This window comes from Passer domesticus, chromosome 10 (assembly GCF_036417665.1).
Source record: "Passer domesticus isolate bPasDom1 chromosome 10, bPasDom1.hap1, whole genome shotgun sequence".
Taxonomy (NCBI): domain Eukaryota; kingdom Metazoa; phylum Chordata; class Aves; order Passeriformes; family Passeridae; genus Passer; species Passer domesticus.
In genome coordinates, this window is record NC_087483.1 from 33,702,020 (window position 1) to 33,725,188 (window position 23,169).

The following is a 23,169-nucleotide window of genomic DNA, read 5'->3' on the forward strand; positions in this document are numbered from 1 at the left end:
AGTTTTCAGAATAACCTTGTTTTAAGAGTCACTATGGCAACAACAGTGGGTCTCAGGGTACCAAAGATTAATGATTCCCTTGGCCAAGGCACTTCAGTGGGTCACTCACTCAGGGCAGTGAAGCTGTTGGACATGGCCTGGGTCAAATGCAGAAATCGGGGTGCTCTGTCACCGTGGGTACCCCACGCTGCGTCCGAGTCACCAGCTCACACTTCTCATCTCTTCCTGTTGCATGAGGGCAGGGGTCAAACTGCTGTGTTTGAGCATCCCTCAGTGTTCAGGCTGCCTGGGACAGTGTGGAGTCACCATCCCTGGGGTTATTCAAAAGACATGCAGAATCTTAGGGACCTGGGTTAGTGGTGGGCTTGGCAGTGCTGGGTTGGAGTCAAGGATCTTCAAGTTCTTTTCCAACTTTAATGATTCTTACCAAAGTCATCCTTATTTCATTTTCATTCATTTCTGCTAAAAGAAATACAATTTAAAAGATGTGAAAATACAGAAGTTTTTCAACTAACTTCAAGAGCAGGTATAGTTCCTTCAAGTAATGGATTTCCTACTCCTTTGACATTTTGTGTTCATGCAAAATGGGTGCAGATCAAGAGGGTTTGCTGGGAAAGAATTGGTTCCCAAGGAGATTTAAATTGGATAAAGTTATGAGATGTTTCTTAATTTTCACATTTTCTGATTAGGAAAGATACCTACGGAAAGAGACGTAATTTTCAAAGTGCTGCCTTGAAATATCTGTTTTCCCTTTAAAAATGGAGTCCCATTGCTTTTATTATTTAAAAATTAAATTAACTTTTAAAAAATTTTTTAAAGATTTGATCTTAGCTGCACTAATGTAATCGTCTTGGCATATTCCCATCATACAAATTAGCCTAGAGGAAGAGCAATTATCATCCCAGAACGTTGCTAAATTATTGCCTGATTGCTTCTTCAACCTTTTCCCTCTCAAACCATTCTTCCATCTCTTTCTTCTCATGTTTTCCTACAGTATCCTGTATAAACTATCAGCATTCCCTGCCAGTGGACTCTCAAGTGTGTTTTTCCCTGGCCCTACCTGGGCGGGATTTGTTTTGCCATTTTAATTGTGCTGCAGGCAGGAGTTTGATCCTCAGCAAAAAGGAGTGTGGGAAGGGCTCTGGAAGTGGCTCTCTTCAAATCTCCTTGCCAATGCTCTGCTCAGATGAAACCTGTCTGAATTGCCACTATGATTATTTTAACAGTTACACAGATCATTCTACAGGGACAGTTGGGGCTATTCTTCCTCCAGGTAGCATTTTGGATCTTGTGGTTATCGAGCCATATAATGACTGTAATAGCTGGCACAGTCAGCCTGCTGTAGCTGTACTGAGTTGTATTTCATTTTCTCCATGACCTGGGTTTGCTGCTTATTTTGTTGGGTGTGTAATTGTGCCCTTGAGGAGATAAGGATACAGGACATGCACATCATAACAGAAAATAATGTTTCTATCAATGTTGATCTTAAACTAGTGGAATAAAAATAATTTTTTAAAAAAGAGATATTAGCATATTATAGCTACCCCAGTGAACAGAAACAGCTTTTAACAGAACAGAACAGTTCTTTTAATTCCAAAGGGCTCATGAGTTACAGTCCTTTCCTAGCTAGAATAAAATACAGCTTGGCAATAAAGCACAATTAGGAAATCTGAAGATTTAATTTGGAAAACACTCTTAACTGCACTTTTAATGGCATCTTCAAGCTTCTTAAGTTTTAAAGGGAAAATTAAATTATTTCAACGAAGTCACTGTAATGTCTACCTGTGTCTCAGGATGTTAATTTTTGGCAGTAGAGTAAATTACACAGTCCGTGCTCTCAATTAAAATGTTAAGTGTTTATCTTGAATTATTACAGTTATTCTAGTTCTAAAGACATTTCCATTCTTCAGGGTAAGGGAGAGTTTCTCCAAATATGCTGACACATGGATGTTTACAAGTGCTGGTGATTTCAGCTTTGACCGGGACCTTTCAGAGTTCTTCCTGCATTTGCCACAGACCAACTGCTTGATATTTCTCATTGTTTGCACAGCAGATTAAGTGCTTTTTTGTCCACACAGATTTATGTTTTTTCTGTTGCTTTATTCACTCTGTTATGCTATATCTCAGCTTTTTAAAGTGCCAACTTTCTTGTCTTTTATGATGGAAACAAAAATGTTTTATTTCTCTATGCGTGCAGATTATTGTGAGCTTATTAGATCCAAATACATTATATACAAAATTATATATTATCTTTATTAGCATCTTAGTTAATGCTGAGGATTCTTTTGTTAATTGGGCCTATCAGGTTATCAGAACCTCATCACAACATCTGGTCTTTTGCCCATTTCCTGGGACAACTCAGAAATTCACTGAGACTTTTTATACCATACATATTTTATATATATATATATGTAATGTTTATATTTTCCCCTCTTCTATGCAAGATGAAATGATAGAATTTATGTATGTCATGGAATGGTTGTGAAAACAAGTTCATTGATGTCTGGAGTGGTCAGATATGTTAACATGGGTCTTCAAGAACAGAAAATGCTGTTCAGCAAGTTATTCTCTGATGACTACTTCAATGCTATAAGCATGAAAAGGTTATTGGAATAGTTTTCTGTGTAATTACAGTAAGTGGCTATCAATTTTTAATAAATAAAAAGCACATACTGCATACTAATTTAATATGAAATATTGTTTAAAGCCATTTGCCATTTCAAAAGATGAGATTTGTTCCAAACTTGAATTTGGCTTGCTTCCACTTTTAATAGATATGTTGAAAACTCCTGACAAGAGAAAAGAGATTGTTAATGGGATTATTTGCAGACTGTTAACAACACAAGTGCTGGGAGACTGGCCTCCAGTGATTGTCATGACAAGTCATATAGTCATTCCTAATCAAAAATATGTTGCAGAAAAGCTCTTAGAAGACCAGTTGGCACATGGCTGTCAAGCAATTGAAGAAATGTATTTGGGATTTTCTACAAAGAGCAAATGGGAGACAAGCTGGTCAAAGAAAGGGAAGCAGGAAGTGATGGCTGAACTGCCAACACATCTGGTCCTGCTTCCTCCTCCCCACAGAGTCACTTATGTCAAATACATTCTGTAAAGAAATAGGGTTGGAACATAAGTATATGTGTATAAAGCTTTGTTTTTAGGACTGTATTTAGGACTTCATATAGAAATACACAAGGTGTATAGAAATACACCTGGGATCTATATTACAGAGAAAGGTCAGAGTTCAGGTGGTTTCGATTCTCTATAACCAAGCCAAGAAATACCTGAAACAGTAAATAAATAAATAAATAATCCTATCTTCCATTTTTCCTATGGTAGGTTTCTGGGCTCAATCAATATCTGTGGTACTGTCACTGTCCTGAGGCTGCCAGCAGTGTCTTGTCCCTTTGGAGTGACAGAAGTTCCAGCTGTTGTATCCCAGTCCATTGGCATCAGCTGCAGTGAGGTTCCAGAACCTGCTGGGAGCAGAGGGCTCCTTGCTGAAGGAAGTCCTACCTGTTACAGAAATACCAGTGCTGCTCTTACTATGTATTCCTTCAGCTTCTGTGTGTTGGAAAGAGATGGAAAAAGATTATCAATCTAATTCTGAAATTTCCCAACCTTATATTGTCAAGTTTGGGGTTTTCTTCCAGCTTGTAGTAGACCCCAAAGAGATTTGGTATAAATTTTAGTGTCAGTGTTATTGTGAGAAGAAACTCCACATGGGTGCTGCACATGCAGATAAAATACTTTTAAAAGAGAATCCTCTGTAACTCTCAGAGTATCAGATTTGTTATCTCACTTTTCCGTAAGGATCAGTTACATTTGGAACTCAATGGAAGGACCTGGAAGAATTGGAAGATACACATTGTCAATATTTTCTGGTCTGCTGCAAGGGTTTCTTAACCTTTTTATTCCAGTAACTCTGATAATGCTTTCTCCCCACATAAAATAGATTTTAATTGATCCATCCACCATGCTTTTGGACTACCTCTGACACTGAGATGTGAATTCATCTGTTGCTGTCTTGCAGTTTACACAAGCTCATCAGAGGACAGTACTTCCTGTAAGAGATTCCAGATTTCTGATTCCCTTTCCCCAAAAGTCATCTATGTGAAAGTAAATATTTAATATCTGCCAGGCTCCAATAACTAAGCTACACTTCAAAATAAATTGAATAACAAAAATTCAATAAACCTGATTTAGCAGTAGCATCCATGAGCATTTATCTTCTCTCCAGTTAGAATGGATTTTGACAGAGCTGCTTGTGTTCACCCACAGCAAGCACAAGGCATTCCTCTGCAGCTGTTCCATCCTCACCCTCGCAGGGTTTCTCTGTGCTTCTGGGACAGGGGAGATAACTGGGTGTTCTTCTTTTCTGGCAGGTACTGGACTGGATTGAAAATCATGGGGAAGCCTTTCTGAGCAAACACACGGGAGTGGGGAAGTCTCTGCACAGAGCACGAGCACTGCAGAAAAGACATGATGATTTTGAAGAGGTAGCACAGGTAAGAGTCTGAACCAGACAATTCTGCTGGCTTGATTTTTGTTGCTCCTTCTGCATATTCAGAAAAAGCTGTCACTGTTTTGGTGATATACACTTTTGCTGCTCTCTTCAATGATTTGGAGCTGCCCAGCATCCTGTCTCCAAGGTCTGGAAGTCAGCATGCACACTGCAGGACTTACGGTCAGAAAATCACCACACTGGGTCGATGAAAGGTCTCACAGCCCATGAGAAATCACAAGCAGCTTACAGGAAAGTAGCATTTTCTGTTGGGACATAGAGGAGAATGGGTTTGAGTGAGAGTGATGGAAAAATCAATCCCAACTCCTACAGTGGAGACTGAGGGCCTTGAGCACAAGGTGGGGAGCAGCTGTCAAAAAGCAGGGGAAATGCCAGAGTTTGCACTAAGGACAAGTACCCTTGCCATCCTTCAGTGCATTACGTGGAAGGGATTTTTTGGTTTGGACTAAAAGGCAATCATTACAGGTAGAAATTATTATTGTTATTATTAATTTTCCCCGTAGAACACTCTAAGCAAGATTTTTCCAGGAATTTGGTATGAAGCTAAAATCTTACAACTGTTCGTCAAAGTGGAATCATAGTAGATGATACTTCCTGTCCTTATTTATAAAATTTAAAAGAAAGAGGACCTTTTGCAAATCTTTCCATGGATTGAATAGATTTTTTTTCCCCCCTAAGTATCCATGGTCAGAAATTACCCAGATCATGTTACACCATTTTGAGGTAGATTTGAAACATTTACTATCTGTAACTGATAATCTGTAAAGATACTTCTCCTTTGGGTATTTTGGATAAATTCCTGATTAATCCATGTGAAGCAGAATGTATCAGATGTTTTGTCTCCCTGATACACACAGGCAGGTTATTGCTCAAATGTTGCAATGTGGCATAAGATAAAAATTTACTAGACTAGTTTTGGTTTTCTGCAAAACCTTTCCCACGTGCCGGCCTAGTTTAGTTTAAGATATTTCCAGAAACAGGGACACACTTCTTTCACTGTTTTCTCAGGGAAAATACTTCACTGCCTGATGGCAGCTACTGACGAGATTTTTTTTCTCCTCTCCCTCATATTGCATTTATATTTCTTCAATCTCTTTTTTAATTATTATTGCTTATATCCCTGTAGTCTTCATTATCTCCCTTAAGGGGATAAATCCCAGGAAATGCGATGAATTAACAATCCTGAAATATCTGCAGAATGTTGTCATGTCTTCTCCTATGTGCCTCTCAACCATGTTCAACATATTTAATTCTGCTAATATTATTCTTATTCACCAATCCCTTGAAAATCTTTTCCTATCTATGTTGTTGAAAATTCAAATTACCAACATCCTTCTTTTCATTAGATATTCAGCTCTTGATGGAACATCCCATTGCTTGTCTTGCTAATGAATTTCAGTGTTACCATTCAGCTGTGGTGGGAAATCCTTACATAACTGACAAATCTCTGACAAATCTCACAGCCTGAAAGCAGCATTTCTGCATTGGTGGGTTTCTAAAAGTTCATGGAACCACCTGTGGATTTAAGCTTTCTGGTAATAGATTTGAATTTCTAAAAACTTAAATTTCTGCAAATTTATTAAAATGGATTTTAGGCTGGAGGTTGCAAAGCATGGTTCTGCAAGGCCTCATCCAAAAGCACAAATTAGTGTTAGTTTTAATCCTAAAATCAATATTAGGGTTCTTTTCAGAGTGAGTGCTTGAGTCAATTGTTACTGGGCTAGCAAATGAAAATTAGGATCATGTAATATACAGGAGCTGAAACAAAGTGATTTCATGTCCTTTGTGTCATTAATATTTTCTAAATCCCCCTCCTCTAATACATTATCTTCATAATTCCCATTACATCTCACATTTTCTGGATCATAGTTAGCATTTTTTTCTAGGCCCTTTCTGAGTACTTCTTAACTAGGGATGTAGGAAACAAATTAAGAACAGGTGAGAAAAGACAGAAAAATAACAGAGTCCTGACAATAGAGGTGAGAGCAAGCCATGTAACTGTCTGCACATGGAAACAGCAGCTCATTAAGGCTTGCTCCACAGGCTGGTGGAATTTGGAGATCCATCCCCTCTTCAGGGTTGAGGAACCTTACAGTGTGCAGTTGGCACCTGTAGGTACTAGGACAAGTCAGGATATAATTACTTTGTTGAAGAGTTTTCTGACCTCCCTGTTAGGCCTGCTTCTCTACCACTTCAGACACATTTCCTTTCAGTTTACGAGGTCAAATTCAGAGCAAATGAATCTTGTTCACTGGGTGAGGATATGTGTTCAAGTGAAGGTAGGTGTTTCAAAGGGGGATGCAGCGGAAAGAAAAAAGTGTAATTTCTGAGATTATAGAACCAACTTTGATTATGACCAATTTTTAGTCTTCCTAACTACCTTCTTGATGCTTAACACTTCACAGTTGGTTGGAAATTAACTAAGTTTAAATATTTGTTATTTTTCTCAAGCTAGCAAACACCTTTGCCATGGCTAGGGTGGATAACTGGCACAACTTTTTCCCAATATAACCATGTAATAAAGCAGATATGTCACCACCCTAAAAAAGCTGTTGAGTTTGCCCATTCCCCCTATCAGGATGTTAATTACTAGCTTTAATAGCAATAAAAAGAGTTATGTTTGTTTTTCTTAAAAAATAATATTAAAAATGTTCTCCAGACATGCCTGATGAGTTTGACAATGTAGGCAATAGTATTTTCTATTGGCAGTTCTCTGATAAAAGTGCTTAGCCTGCCATACAGTATAAATTTGTTCTCAAAAATCCACTTGCTTTGGCTCTGACATATTTGTTCTTATCTCTTGCTGTTTCAGGAGGGTATTTGCAAAGGTCAGACAAGAAGCAATTTTCAGGAGTCTTCTTGACATTTTTAACAGGGGGAAAAACATTCCTAGTTTTGCCTTACTGTGTGTAAAACAGTCTTGTGGCATTGCTGTGCTGACAACTGCTCTGATTGACTGACCTGCCATGGCACTAGATTGAGAGGTGGAACATGCTCCCTCTATGTCTGATTAGCAACTGCAGATTGATAAATCTGGATGTAATGATTCAATCAGGCATGGCCCAAATAGATCACATTCCTGCATACAGCTGTGCTCAGAAAATGTCAGTGATTTTACAGCACTGTGTTGCAGGCAATAGGAAATGTAATTTGGGGTCTCTTTCTCTCATAACTGCTGTTTAGACAAAGCTCTGGCAATTTTTCTGACTGTATTTATACTACATGGAATGCACAGATGGCAAATGTTTGAATTTGGATTAAAAAGCCTGAGCTCCTGGGAGGGAGGTTGTTATCTTGTGTATACCTGCAACTGTTCCTCAGCCAGTGCTGGTGCTGTTCTCAGGCTGCCACTGTGAAAGTGCCAACCTCGGCACAGCACAGTGCCTGCCGTGCACTGACATTTTCTAGCCAGGCATTATCAAGACATCACCGAAGGAATATAGCTCTGGATGTAGCTACAGTGTTCCAGTGATGGCCTCTTTGCTTGGCTGGAATGATTTTTTTGCAAATCAGATAACAGTAGTCCAGCCGGTTACGGCTGCAAATCAAAAGATAATTTCCTTTTAGGCTCTGTAACTTTTTCTTATTCAGTGTTTTTATCCTGAGAACAGCATGTCTTCCAGCTGGAAAAGTCTCCCAACACTTCAGCACTATCTACTTGAACTGCAGGTGTTGGAAGCACTTCTCCTCTCCTCAGTATCCTCTTCCTCTCTTCTGGCAGTCCTGGCAATCCAAGGTTAAGGTGGCCTTCTCAGCATCCTCCTCTGCTCACAGAGAGCCTTGCTGCCTTTGTGCTGCTGCAGAATTAGGAAATGTCATGGGAAGCTGCTCTGATAATCCCTGGCATTCTGCTGCCACAGGTCTGAGTGGTTTCGTGAATAGTCTGAAAGGAGCATTTCTGTAGCCCCTCTGCCATTACGGGCTTTTCCCTCAGACATGCAGGGAAGATTTCCTGTGGTTCAGGTTTATTATCCCGGTTTCAGCCGGGAGCCAGTGCAGATTTCCACCTGCAGATGGCACTCGCAATGCGCTGGAGAGCTGGAGCCCAAATGGCAAACAGAGCCGGTGTTTCTCATCCAAACTAACCAAACACTGTCTCGCAGTGAAATGAAACAGAAGTGGAAGCTGGCTCACTCCCTGTCCCATGGTGTTCTCCCACCCCTGCCAAAACCCGCGATGTTCAAGGTCACCCAGAAAAACAACCCCCCTACTATTTTATTTTTGTAAATCGAAGCTGGGCGGTCCATGGTTTAAGTCAAGGTGGTGCTTGTCATCTGTGTTTATGGGACAAGCTGCTCTCAGATCTTTGGAGCTGTTCTCAAGGCTCTTGGGCCACATTAAGCTCACAGCTACAACTGGGTTTGCATTTAGTACCACTGTGTGTGTGTGTTTGCACACAATAGTTGGTGTGATTTTCATGGTAATCCAAAGGCACTGATGTTTACAAGGTGAAATATCACAACAAAGCACATGTTCTGAACAACCTTGGCTCAAAATGTGTGGGGTTGTCCCTTCTTATCAAACACAGTAGGAAGGTTGGCTGGAGGCTGAGTGTGCCCATCAGAGTTCATGTGGTTTGTCCAGTGCAGCAGCTCTTGGTTCAGGCCTTGTGTCTAGAACAGATTTGATATAAGTACAAGGGGGTATCCTCTATTCCCAACCTTGAAAGCTTTATGGGATCCATTTTGCCAAGGCATAAATGCAATGCAGCGGACTCTTCTTGAATTATTGCAAAGAGCCAGACAAAATGTGAGAAAAATGCTGGAGTTTGCACTCTGGCATTTGGGACGCCATTCAGTGTTCTTGTTCTTGGGTGTCCATGCTGCCTTCCTCCAAGACAGCTTCGGAAGATGATGATTAAACACCTGAACACTGGCTTTGTACCATCAAAGTTATCCTTTGTGTACATGCACAGTTCCTTTAAGATTCAGTTCTTTCTTTTATTCATCTCAGGGAAGTAAATGTATTTTCTGTAAGTGAAGGCTTTCAGCAGACACCTTGAAAGCCAAAGGCCTGAATTGGCTATAAGAAATCAAAGCTCTGATGATGTTCTTCATCTAACAAGCAATTTGTTCTCCAATGTTCCTTTTTAGAGTATTCCCTTCTTCCACTGTGCTGTTCCTAAAATACTGGCAGTTCAGAGTTTTTTACTTGAACTGCTTTAAAACTATGTGTGGAAGTGGTCAGGCCAAAGCTGAATTGCAAACAGCTACTTGTTTGGCCTTCAGGATAAAAACTTAGTGCTTTCCCATACAAATTCCAGCTCTGTTGGATGTCGTTGTTCTAAAGTTTGGCATGAAGTTCAGTACTGATGTAAAACAGCTAGGAATAAATTAAGAGTCCATGTTGATAATAAGCACTTAGGAAGCATTGTCCTAGGGTGGTTTTTAAATTTTTTATTTTGTTTCACTTTTTACAATTTTATGACCTATCTGGTTGTTGAAAGGAGTAGCCTGCTGGGCATACTGGCTTTTTCCCTTTGGGTCGAGTGACTAAAATCCTATGCAGGATGAAATATTAAGCCAAAATAGGGAGAAGCAGACAATTAAACCTGGTGAGAAATATGCTCAAAGTTGGCCATAATAACTGTACTTTCAGCAATACCGAATCATTTCTAAAATAACAAAAGCATGAGACAGGCAACAAAAAATCAGTCCTACTCTTCTTCTCATCATCCTTTACATGGCCATTAGCAAGTTGTGAAGCTATAATCTGCATTTTCCTGTTCACTTCATTTATGTAAATGTATTCACTTCTACACAAAGAGGAAAAAATGCCTACTGGCAGCAGATTACACAGGCCTTTGTACCATGGTGCAGGAGCTCCAGAACTCCTGGTTTCTCCTCCTGGCTGGCATCAGGCTGCATCTGGCAGTCACAGACAGCAGAGATCAGTGGAACTGCCAATACTTGGGCTGTCCTTGGAGGTTATCTAGGGCCTGCTGGATCCAAAATCTTCTAACAGCATACCTAGGGGCTGGATAGTTCATCATTTATTGTGCTACAACTCTGTGCATGAAGCCTCTGGTGACTTGGGACCGACCTGCAGTGCAAGAGCAGAGATATTGAGCATGGGTCTGCACAGCCTGGGCCAGGAGCCAGAAAGGCTGGGAGGGCTTGGGCAGATTGCCTGGGTCAGATGCGATGCTGTGGGGACTTGGCTGCCAGACCCAAGTCAGAAGCAGGACATGTGAGACCTGTTTTCCCTGAGGAGGTGTGAAGGAAGGACTCTTCAGTCCATGGAGACTCCCATAGCAGCAGCCTGGCAAATCTTGTGGAAGCAATGGGATTGAATTGGTGGCCAGTGGTAGTCCATGATCTATTGGTAAGGCTGAATCTCTTTTTAGACAGGATCTATAATGGCACAGAGATCTTCCTGGCAGTTTTGTGATGGGCTGTTTTCTGTTATGCCATGTCTTTGAGTTTGCATTTCAGTGTATTTCTTCTCTAGCTCAAGGTAATTTTCTTTCCTATTTCTTCTCTTCCAAAATCACTTGACAGCTGGATCTTTTCATTAAACCTCCTGCAGCATGATTCACAATCTAAATGTTCCCTATAAAATCTTAAGTCTTGGCAACATGGTGCATTTTTTTTACAATTGCCAGGAGCTAGCTTCCTATCACTGGTTTATTTGGGTAGGTTTATTTTTGTGTCTTTAAAATATCTTCCCTTAATTCCCTGTAAACGCATAATGCTGTTCCCATGGCAGAAAGGGAGACAATGAATTTATTTAAAAAATATATATTTTTAAATCTGGAGGTTCTGGAAAACAGAATTTCTATTGTGTGAATTCTGAGATTTTGAACTAATTTGTTTTTGAATCAGAAGACAGCCAATGTTTCCTAAAGAAGATAAATCCTGGAATTTGTTTTTTTAAGCCCCAAGAGTTCTTAAAGAGAACACTGGAAAATTATAGCACTGATATGTTATCTAAAACAAGTACTATAAATATATTCAATATGGTACTGATGTATCAACTGAATAAACCTAGAGCTGAAACAAAAGGTATTTCCCTCTGACAATTTCTGTGAAATATACCACTTAAAAAAGCCACTGCTGTTCTGACTGACCTGTCTGTGTTGATGAAAACCATCATCATCTAAAGGCTTTTAAAACTTTGTCTGGTCATTTTTCTTTGTACTCTTCTTATTGGCAGGTCAGTGGCTTATCAAACTGTACCATATCGATTCCAGAAGATTAATTGCAGCAATGTCCAAGTCTCATTTGTAATGATGGTGGACTGGTACTCTTCAATTTCTTGTAGCTATTGGTAATGGGAAGGCTCAAGGGAACAGGAGTGACACTCTGAATCGTATCAGCATTTTTACTTTGTGATTCTGTTCTAGTGCAGTAGAAGGAGCTGCCCCAGGCTGTGCTGCTGCCTCTGGGCCAGCCAGTGATGCCTTTAGGAGAGTAGCACAACTGGTTATGGCATTGCTGCCAATCACAAATGTGCTGCTTTGCAGGCACTGGTAAAAGGGAAATTTAATGTAGATAAAGACAATATGTTGTTGGTATGCAGTGATAGAACAAAACAATTTTCAAGGACATATTTTAAGTATTTGTTGTCATTGTGCAAATTTTCTGTAAATAAAATTTACAGAAAGTAAATCTTTTTTTAGTTCCGTTGATCACTCTGCCGCACCAGATTTAGAACACAATCACACTTCCAATTTCAGATACATTGCTTATAATTAACTTGTTCTGAAGAGTGGAGAATCCGCTCTGATGGCTCTAAACTGCAGAGAAGCTGCTTGGCAATGTGATTGTGCCTCTCTTCTTTCCCAGTCAGGGATCCCTAATTGTCCAGATGAAGGATATTCTCTTAGTCCCTTATCAGATGTTTGAATTGTCTAAAAACTACACTTGCATTATGAGACTATTGCAGAGGTTTTATACTGGTTATATATAAATTGAAAGTGTTCAGCCATCTTTTTATTGCATATAAACCTATTTTTAAAATTTACTTTCCTGTGATAGTATTCAGGTCTCAATTTTCTCTGTATAAAGATAGGGCAACCTCAGTGGATTTACAGAGTACTTTTCGAATTACATGTGTGAATAGGGACAAAAATCCTAATGTGCATATAAATAATTCACTTGTTGATTCAGTGCTTGTAACCCAGCCATTAATATTGCCCTCCATAGCTGTGGTCTGTGAGGTCTGGTTTTGCATAACTGAGTCCCAAGGAAGCACTGCTTTGTGTCACTATGGAAATGGCTTCTGGTTTGAGGCATTCAGGCACCTTTGTTTAGTGTCTGGTTCAGAGCACCACCACATGCAGAAACACAGAGCTCTCTCCTCCTTTGCTGAGCTGGGCAGAGAAATTCTAAGGTTGACATGAGAAAAGCAGGCAGAATCAGACTTCTCCTGCCTCTACATTTGAAATGAAGCTTGTTTGGAGAGAAAGAAATTGCAGAATTTGCAAGAAGTCAGGAACTGAGACAGGCGGTGTCTCTGACTTGTCAGTGAGCATGTGCACACGTGTTAGTTTAGCATGACTGCCTGTTTTAGTATGCAGCTGACAGAATGGAAACCACTGCGTGCTCCAGAACAATAGCACTGGCTCCTATTAACACACAGCTCTCATTTTTATCAGGATGTTTTATCCAGTGCATGAGATTTTGTCAGTGCTGTTTTTTTCTGTGCAGCATAGGTGAGTCTTTGTGACAAAGATCTCCAGCTTTGCAGCAAGCAGAATTCTTAGCCTGCTGTTGCCTCCTCTGGAATAATGTCAAGGCTCAGTTCAGAAGTGCACGGTGTAAAAGGGTGGCTGTGACTCCTTAGTATCAGGGAATGGGATGTCAAATGTGTCAGCTGAAGTGAGTGCACTGTGGGCTGCAGTGAAAGGTATTCTGCTTGGGGAGGAGAGGTGGCTGAGACCACTAGGGTTTGGCCTCTGGCTCCCGGTTATTTTGCCAGTGGCTGAGATGTATATTGACTACCAGAGCTTGGATTTGTCAATGCCCACATATCAAAGATGAGTGCACAAAGGACTGGAAACCTGCAGTGCTCCACGGTGGGGAAGGGTCTAGTACCATCTGAGTCTTATTTTCTGCTGTTTCTTGGGTTTGTTTTAGGCTTAAAATAGACCTAACTGAAACCTCTTAAAAATCAGAGGTAGGTGTTTGCTCCCACCAAAAAAGTGGCTCAGATAAATACTACCTAGTCAGGAATGCATTCAGACTATTTGTCCTTTGGGAAAAAACCAAAAAACCTTTTCTGACTCAGGGTGGAGAGCTGCTCCTCCCAGTTCCAGGCCCCTTCCCAAAGGATTCACAGTTTTATCTGTGCCACAGCACAGCCCCTCAGTGCACACTGAGTGATGGGCACTGCTCAGGCTTCACTGCTCTGTCATGCACTGAAAACCACATAGGAGAGAAGCAGGCCCACAACAGGGTCAGGGCTGTGCAGCCACGCTGAAATGCCAGTCATCTCTCCCGAGTGTGCTCCCCCTTGGGGCGGAGAATTGGGTCAGTAGGTCATTTAACCATTCAAATTTAGGTTTTTTATAGGCACATGTAAATGTGGGACGAAAAAAAAAAAAAAGAGAGATTTCAGAGCACAGAGCAGAAGCCGATTTGTGTGCTAACATTGGGATGTGAAAAAGGAGATTATTTTGGAATGAGAATGCTGAGGAATGGGACTTCTGTTTGGACCTGCTGGACATGCCTCCAGGGTGGGGTTTGGCAAAGGTACAGCAGGCAGAGAGAGATCAAAAGACAGCTCAAAGAAAATTTCTCTGATCTTTGCTTTTGTCTCATGTCATGGCCAGTCTTATCCTTTGGGGGATGATTTGGGATTTTTGAAGGGGATTGGATAGGGAGAAGGAGGGACTCAGCAACACTAAATAAAGAATAGACTAGAAAGCTGTCAGGATTTTTTTAATAGTAAAAAATATGGCAGATGTTGACTATAGGGGCAGTATCTCATTTGCCTGCAATATTCATGGAAATCTACTACTTGCCAGAAGCCAGTATGTTTTATAGCATGAAAATTTCTGGTGGGAACGCCTCTGTACCAGATCTCTCACTGTAAGTCATTATTAAGATATATTTATCTCAGATCATGTGTGGCCCCCTAATAAGAGCCAGAAATAAAACCATGATATCTTTCTAAATCTTTGTTTTGCTTATGGATAAGCTGAATTGAATTTCATTCACACAGTAGAACACATTTTTATAGTGCACCCCATATGAGTGCTTTCTGGCCAAGATGAGAAATGTTAGTTCCTGTCTGGAACTTTTCTAAAGTATAGGAATAAGTCTGGTATAAAATAAATACAATGGTCTGTTTCTTCTAGGATAGTGAAACCTCCTTCCATTTTTCCTCCATATAAGTATTCTTAGGTGTTAAAAGAGATTTTAATCTTTTGAAATTTTAGGGAAACAAAGCCTTTAGTCCATCCTGCTGTGGTGGCACCTCTGAAGAACTGATTTGATGGGTAAGCCATACAGACAGTTCACTTGTCAGGGAAGTAATGGTGGTGAAAAATTGATTTATAAATCTAACAAGATTCAGAGAATGGTTTCTACTCATTTGAAACAAATTCCAAGGTGGAAACCATGACAGAGAGATGAATTAATGTTGACAGTGCAGAGATTCTGAATCCAAAGGGACTGTCTTGCTGACCTGCTCCTAAAGATGCTCAGCTAGAACAAGGAGGTGAAGTAAAAAGTTACTTCAGTTTTAATTGAAGCTGGGGGAGACTGCTTTATTATTGCAGATAGCAGAGGGGCATTCTCCATGCAATTATCTGAGGTCCAGAGAGCAGGGAGATGGGGATGGATTTTATCTGAGTGGTGGGTGGGTGATGTGTTACCACTCCTGTTGACAGAATATGCTGAGAAACCTCCTTTTGCAAAATGGAAATACCCAAATTGTGAACAGAAGTGTTGGTGTTTTATTCAAATTGTGTGTTTGTTTCTGGAAGGCAAGGTACTGAAGTGTGAGGTTTATTCTGGAAAGAAATTGATTTTTTTTTAAGTGATGAATTTTTAAGTGATTCTTTGCTAGAAGTTAAATTTAACAGGGCAAATTGGAGGTACCCAGGAGAACACCAAGGGGTTCCCTGCTTTGGCTCTGAATCTTGAGAGAATAGAGACTGTGCTAGGAAATGGCACCACAAGATGTGATGCTCTCACTGAGAGCATTTTCTGCACCACTCCCACCTGGGCTGGTGCACAGGAGCTGATGCAATGCAGCATGTCAGGGAGGAAACCTGTATTTCAACGGAGCAGCAGCAAAAATTTAATTAAATCTTTGCATCCTTCCTCAGGTAGCAGCAGTGCACTGACCGTGCTAAAATGATGTGGCTTATCTTCCTCTGTATTTTTTCTGCCAAAAATCAATTTGCTTGTCAGAGATGGCCTTTCACTTGTGAAAAAAAAAAAAAAAAAAAAGAAAAAAGAGTTTGCTGCAAATCTGGAGTTTCTGTGATGCATTAGTGGTACATTTACCTTTTTGCAGCAGCCTGTGTTGCATTTTTGTCATATATTACCAGACAAAAAGAAAGATTGTTATGTGATTTATATGCAGCACTGCATTGTGCTCAATATTCAGCTATGTATGAATTCTTAAGCTGAAAGATCAGCAGAATGTGGGTTAAAGTTTTGCCAAATTTTCTTCTGTTAAACATTAGCTCATTCTGTGAACAGTCCCCTGCCACTCCGAATGGGCTTCAGGAAAGGTGTTATAACCTATCTTCACACTGATGGAAATAAGAGCATAGCTGAGTCAGGGTAGTGGTTATGGAAGAAATGGAATGGAAATGCTTTGCTGTCTTATTTAAATTAGGTTTTATAAAAAATATAGGCACGGAATTCTCACAAGTTTATTTCTGCTTTTGTTTTCAAGGCAACCATGATGCCAGTTGTATTTGGTGCTGGCTTTTCCCAGTGCTGCTGACAGTCCAAAGCCTTTTATTACTGTTGTTGCTGTTGTCTTTGAAATCTCCAAACCATGACCATGATATTAAACCCAGAATGCCTGGAGTTATTTCAGTTCCAGAGACCAACCAGACTTGATAAAGCTGTCATGATTGCACTCATGTCTGTAGGGCTCAGGAAAGATGTGATCTGAGCTTTTGGGACAGAAAACAATACCATGCCCTCCTGGACTGCTGCTCACCTTGGAGCTGCTCTGTGTTTATTTCTCCACCTGCCTTCCCTTTTGCCCCTATCATAAAGAAGTTGTGGAGCTTTGCTGTGAACCACCTGGGTTTTCTGATGATATTAATCATTTAAGAAGCTTTCAAAATGAGCTGCATTTCACTCCTGACAGTCTGCCTTCTTGTGCTTCCTTGTCATTTCCACAAAAGAAAATGCTTTGCTCATTTTTTGCTGAATTTCAAAGGCTCAGTTACCATTCAGTCACTTGAGCAGCTCTCAGTTGTACACTCTGCAAGTTACTCAATTATGAAATTGGGCAGTGATAATTCTGTTTTAGTGGTACTCATTGTGCTGGATAACACCAAGCAGTATGAGTTTGGTTTCATGTTTGGCACCAGAAGTATTGTTTTGTTGTCTTCATTGTCCTTCTTTCCTTTCTTCTGCTCACTTTCACATTCCTGTTCCTGTACAAGGGTGTTCCCAAGTTAAAGGACCAAGCTATTTTCATGTATATTACCAAGGACAGAATACTCTAATAAAATCTAGCCAATAATCATCAATTACAGATATCTTCCCTAATTCTTGTAGATCCTTTTAAAGACCATAAAATATTGGAACAGCACTATTTCATCATCTCATTTTTATATTCTGGTTGGATATGCTTTTACCAGAAGACCAGTAAGGTAGCAGAAAATAAAAACTGAAATATCCTTATAAGCACAAAATGAGCCTACCTGTAATTTGCTTCCCCAGCTGTCCACCTCTCTTGGTCTCAGGATGACACTGAAGATGGCTGAGAAGTGGAGATCTTTGCCAAGCAAGCTTTTGTACCTTGTGTACTTGTGCTATGTACACACAGATGTGCATTTCTGTGTCTTTATACACTTATTGATATTGGATGAGATGTGTGATTTTAAATGTAATTTAAAACATTGTTTCACTATATATTTCACTGGCATTTCATTGAATAATGATTGTGATCACACTGGAGTTAATTAGCATGATTGTGGTAATGGGAGTGTTTTCTACTTGATGTACGAGTGCACTACTGATTGAGATGAACAATTGGTAGGATGAAATACACCATAGCCAACAATTTATTTTTTTTTTAATCTAAAGTAAGCACTCAATATGAAATAGCACAAAGAGGAATTCTTTTAGCTAATGTATTCCCAGCTATTAATTCTAATCTTGCTTATTTATTAGTTTGAAGGTATAAGGTAGCTTTTAATCAAATTGTCTGGCATTTCAGCAGTTGATGTAATGTGTGTCAACCTTTTAAATTCAAGTAATAAATTCATCTTGATTTGTATATGAACCCTGAGGAAGAAACATAAATAAAAGCAACAATACACAGAGAAATATCTGGTCCTTCACAATGGTCAGTGAGGATTTGGTTGTATCCACCTTGTCATTCCTGGGAATATTTAATATCTAATTAAATACTGAAAAATGCCATATTTTTGTATTTAAAACATATATATACACAATATATTATGCATAATATTTTATACAATTCACTGAAATAATGAAATTACTGGAGGTATAAAGTAGTCATTAGTATCAGCATGATATCAGTGCAAGGAGAACTGGGGTGAAATTATGACGAGAAAAACTAAAGATGAATTGCCATGTTTAAGGGAAGAACAGTCTGAAGAAAAAGGTGCTGATGGAAATTTCATTGGCCTGGATATTTTTTTAAAAGGCCTGAAGAAGTTTCCATTCTATTTTATAGTGGGGAACAATCTTGTACTGACAGAGTGAGTGGCTGCATTACCTCAGAGAGATATTCTGCCTATAACTTCTGTAACTGTAATTCCTGGTAAGTCTGTTTTGAATTAGAACCACAGAGTACATGTAAGAATATAAGTCTTGATTTGATTATGTGCAATTCAAACGGAATAAAATCACAACTTATATTAGATCATCATATGCACTTAGCCTTTGCCCTTCTTAAGGGAGGAGGATTTTTGACAAAGATGGATGCTTCCTTAAACCCCAGATTTATTTATCAAAGAAATGTTTCATTGTGGTTACTTATTTTAGTTTTAGAATATCAAGTTACTAAAGATATAATTCTTCACAAAGGCCTGACTGTGAGATCACTTAACCTCAACAAATAGTGGAGCTAATTTTAATGAAGTAGCTTGAGCAAACAATCTGATAGCAGTAACTGAGCTTTATAATTAAGGATAACAATAGTTTATAAGGCTTGACAAGAACTGCAGAATCAGCTCTGTAATTACAGTTTTGCCGAAGCGAATCGTGCTGTAGTTTCTTTGGGCAGGAGTTCTACTCGCTGCACAGAACAGGTACCATTCCTCCAGAGTTCTATTTTTAGCCCTTTGCCATTTTTTCTCTCCTGTGATCTTGGGGAGATGGTTAGAAGGCTGACCCAGTTCTCCCTGAAGTCAGTAAAATCCTTTTTACTGTTTTCAGTAGGAGATGGATCAGGCTTTGAACTTTGTCTCAACTTCCCAGCAGGAGTGCTGACACAGACATTTCATCGTTGGTACTGGAGTCGAGTCACGACTCTAAAGAACATAAAGGAGATATCACATCAGAGAAAGCCTAATAAGTCTCCTAAACTTCAGCCCGCAGGCATAATGAGGGATTCATATCACTTGTCTTTAGTCAAGAATATCAGATCTAAGCTAGTCCTCTTTCTCTCTCTAGTTGGTACTTCCTGGCCTTCAGAGATGCCATCTCTTCCTTGCCTTTTTCATGGTAAAACCCAGGTGACAAAGCTCTCTGAATCAGTACAAGGAACCTTTGCCTAGATCTGGCTTACACAGCCCCAGAACTTGGTCAATACAGACTAGTGCTACCTTATTCCCCTTATCTCAGCCTCTACTTGGGAAGTGAGGTCTGGGGTATGTAGTTTGTGTTTAATGGGATCATGTACCTGATCACCTGCCCAGTTCCCCCCTCTATGTTTATCCTGATGTTTACAACAAACATCTTTCTCTGGCTGATGGGAATGGCTCACTTGGAGACGGTTGCCATGAAAATCCCTCAAATACAATAAACAGCTGTAAAATAGTATGCAGGGGCAGATTGTTCTGGAAAAAAATTGTCCAGATTAAGGGCATGAACTCTGCCCTGGACTATCACTAGACACAGTTATTTTCAATGTAATCAGCCTAAAAACATGCAGCAATAAACTACTTACATGTGCAGTTCCTAGCAAAAGATAAAAACTACATGGAATAATTTTCTGTAAATGAACATGGGCCAAAACCAAAATGCTGTGTTAAATTGAATGATACCTTAGAAATGTGAGGAAGTTCACGAAGATGATAGATAGATAGGTAGATAGATAGATTGATTGATTGATTGATTGATTTGCTTGTGTTTGCAGGTTTCATGATTGAAATAGGTTATTATGCAAAGATTGGTCTACAAAGATTATTAAGAGATATAAGGTGGAAGTTGGTTTTGTGCATGAAATGGTACAGAAGTGTGGAATGCCAGTCAGGAGTTCACTGAGAATTTCAAGGGTTTGCACATGACAGTTCTCTCAGGGGTTAAGGCAATCCTAAAATTTCAGAAAGCATGTAATTTTATAACTCATGGATTTTCTTTTTCTGCCAGATCTCAGCTGGGAATCTGAGCTAACCTCTTCTGCTAGGGTATGGTGGGACAAGGAGACAGTTCATGCTTTTCTTCATTGTAGAACTTAATTCTCTCTTGGATTCTCACCCTGGCTGATCCAGGGTTATGTCACAAAAAAAAAAGTATAAAGTGCTTCCAACAAATAAACTAAGGGTCTGTACCCCAAAGAGATTACTAATACGAGAGCAAGCTCAGGATGAAAATGTAGGGAGCAGGGAAGCAGTGCAGCATTGTAGCACCAACCAGGATGAAGCTCTCAGCTTCAACAGCACTTTGGTTCAATGCCTGTAGAGAAATAGATGTACATGAAAATATTTGATATGTGTAACAACATCTGGTGTGATTTATGTGCACTTTAAGCAAACAAACAGAAGAGAAGTAGAGAAAGCCCTCAGCAAATGAGTAACCTCTGGCTTATTTGGCCTGTGCTGTGTGTACATCTCGACAGCTGAGGGAGGACAGTCCTTTCATGAGCACATCAAGCTCAGGAGTTCAAGGCAAGGGTGGCTAGCTCCCAAATGTGGCTGCTAATCTGAAATGTATCTAAATCTCTTAAATCTGCAACAGTGAGCTGGAAATCTCTCAGCACCTTCCTTCTAGAATGGTAGGAATAGAACCATTAGTTGTTTTTCCTATCGTAAACTGCACCTGTTTTAAAATCCAGACACTTACCTGTGACCTCAGTGGACAAAGATAGGAAAAGAGGGTTAAGAAAAATGTCTCCATACTCAAAATGTGCTGTGTTCAAGCCTTTTATGCATGACATATTTATACAAACACATCCAAAATGAGGTATGCATTCTTCATGGAAGCATCCCTCTATGCTGACAGTGCCTGTCACAGCCCAGGGAAAACACTGAGTGTGGCTCCTTCCACACCCAGTCAGCTTCCCTGCAGAAAATCTCCTTTGCCTTTGGAGAACCTTGTGTAATGCAAAAGGGCTGCTACATCTTTTTTTTTGTCTGTGCAGTGGGGCCAGAGCCTCTGTTGAGGCCAGTCTGCATTCTTTCTCCCCCAAAGTCTAGGGTCCAGCCTACATGCTTTCCACCAGTGTATTTACATCTGGTCATTGTATCTGTGAATTCATCTCCTCCACAGGTAACTTGACAGAGCACATGTTGGAGTCAGTAAACTGTGTGGCTTTCAGCAGAGATGGACTTAAATGTCTCAGGGACAAATGCAGAAAATCTGTGTCCATACTGTATTCCAACAAAACTGTTTTGTGTCCCAAATCTGTGCCACAAGGAGAGAGGGAAGGCATTTACAAGAATACTATGTAATACATATAAGAGCAGGAACAGTCTTGTGCTCAGGGAGCTGGACTGGTGTGTGAGTTGTTGTACTGGTAATGTGTGAAAAACACTGATGTGGACTAGACTTTGAAAAAATTGTGCTAGCTTTGGCATCTGCTCCAAATACTAGAGGAAGAGGATCATTCAGAAAGGATACTGTTAAATGAAACTGGACCCTAATTCAGATCACATTAAATGGAACATTTTTTACAAACTCTCAGCTAAAGAGGTTTCCAAAAAATGATTATTAAAACATAAAATTTTGCTGCTGTTAACAGCCTAACCATTATAGCAGTAGCCTGAAAGTGAGGGAATAAAAATTTACTATTGGTAACAAAACTGTCTCAAATATGTTCTTCACAGTCCAAAAGGAGAAATGCAAATACCGGATATTTATAGTCAGCCCTCAGAAACTGGGAAAATGAACAGTGAATGAGATGTTTTCTTTATGCTTTTTTATAACTGGAAATATTTTCCTCCATTAAACACTTGGAGGTCAGTGCTCCATCTCTGTACTGAACATTTTCTCAAACAACAACTGTTGACTGCAGCAGGATATTATCTGAGTAGGAACAACATGGCTTGATCCATGGCTTTTATTTTTGACAGTGTTTGTGTAATGTCAGAAATACGTGTGTGTCCACTGTGTTAGAGGTATTTTGTGTATATACACCAAGTTAATGCATTTTTAAACTGAGGAGGATTTTGACAAGGAAGGTGCTACAATTCTACTATTGAAGCAGAGGTTAAAATTCCCAGTGAGAGTAGCCTCAAGCCAATGTTAATCTTTATCCAAAGATCTAGCCAAGTAATGGAAACACCCTGAAGCTGATATCTTTGTCTCTCCTTGTTTTTGTAAGCGTTGAATACCAAAAAGCCATTGGCCTCATCTTGAGTGAAGAAAACTTTTATATGACAGCAAGGGCTGGCTCTGTTTAGTTTACCCAAGCTGACTAAGGCATAGCTCCATGGTTCTGGAGAAGATGGTTGCACTCACTTTCCATTTTTCCTGTTATTCATGAGACTCTGTGCTGTTTTAGTTGAGTGGTGTTTTCCAGACATGTGAAAAAAAGAGAAAGAATGAGCAGGTAGCTTGAAGCGTGAGGCAAGTTGGATGGATTTCCCCTTTCTTACTTGACAGTCTGGCATATCTTGGGTACATTAATTTGCTTCTGGGTTCTTCTGTTCCCTCTCTGTGAAGCAGGAGTCCTACACCTCATATAATAAAGGCCATGGCTGTGGGGTAAATCTATTCAGGATAATGCAGTGTTCAAATTCTTGTGTAATGTAAGGCAGGTACATGCCCTGGGCAAACTGGAACTGAGCATTGCATACTGGCAGCTGCAAGCAAATCACATGGATTCACTCCATCTGGAAACATGATGCAGAACAGTAGACAAGAAGAAAAAACCATAGAAGGAGTTTGAAGACATGGTCTGTCTCACAAAAGCCAGTGAAAGGCAAATGTTTCTTGGAGCTGAGACATCTCAGGCTAACATGATTACACAGTGTAATGTGAGAGCAGTTGGGAGGCCATTGCAGTGAGCTGGTGGCTGAGTGTCACGTGAGGAACTGTAGCCTTCTGAGCTGGTGAGTCCCCCTTGCTTCATGCCATTATCTTTGAGAA

General features: G+C 39.9%; 1 protein-coding gene across 10 annotated transcripts in view; it reads left to right on the plus strand.

Moving 5' to 3' along the window:
* KALRN (kalirin RhoGEF kinase) overlaps positions 1-23,169 on the plus strand; it is a 473,084-nt gene that overhangs the window by 252,393 nt on the left and 197,522 nt on the right. For all 10 annotated transcript variants that reach the window (XR_010369452.1, XM_064435043.1, XM_064435045.1 and 7 more), the window contains one exon: positions 4,386-4,508. Coding sequence is in view for 9 of the 10 variants with exons in the window: in XM_064435043.1 (XP_064291113.1) it covers positions 4,386-4,508 (123 nt within the window). In the remaining variant the exon portion in view is untranslated. The remainder of the gene's footprint in view (positions 1-4,385; positions 4,509-23,169) is intronic.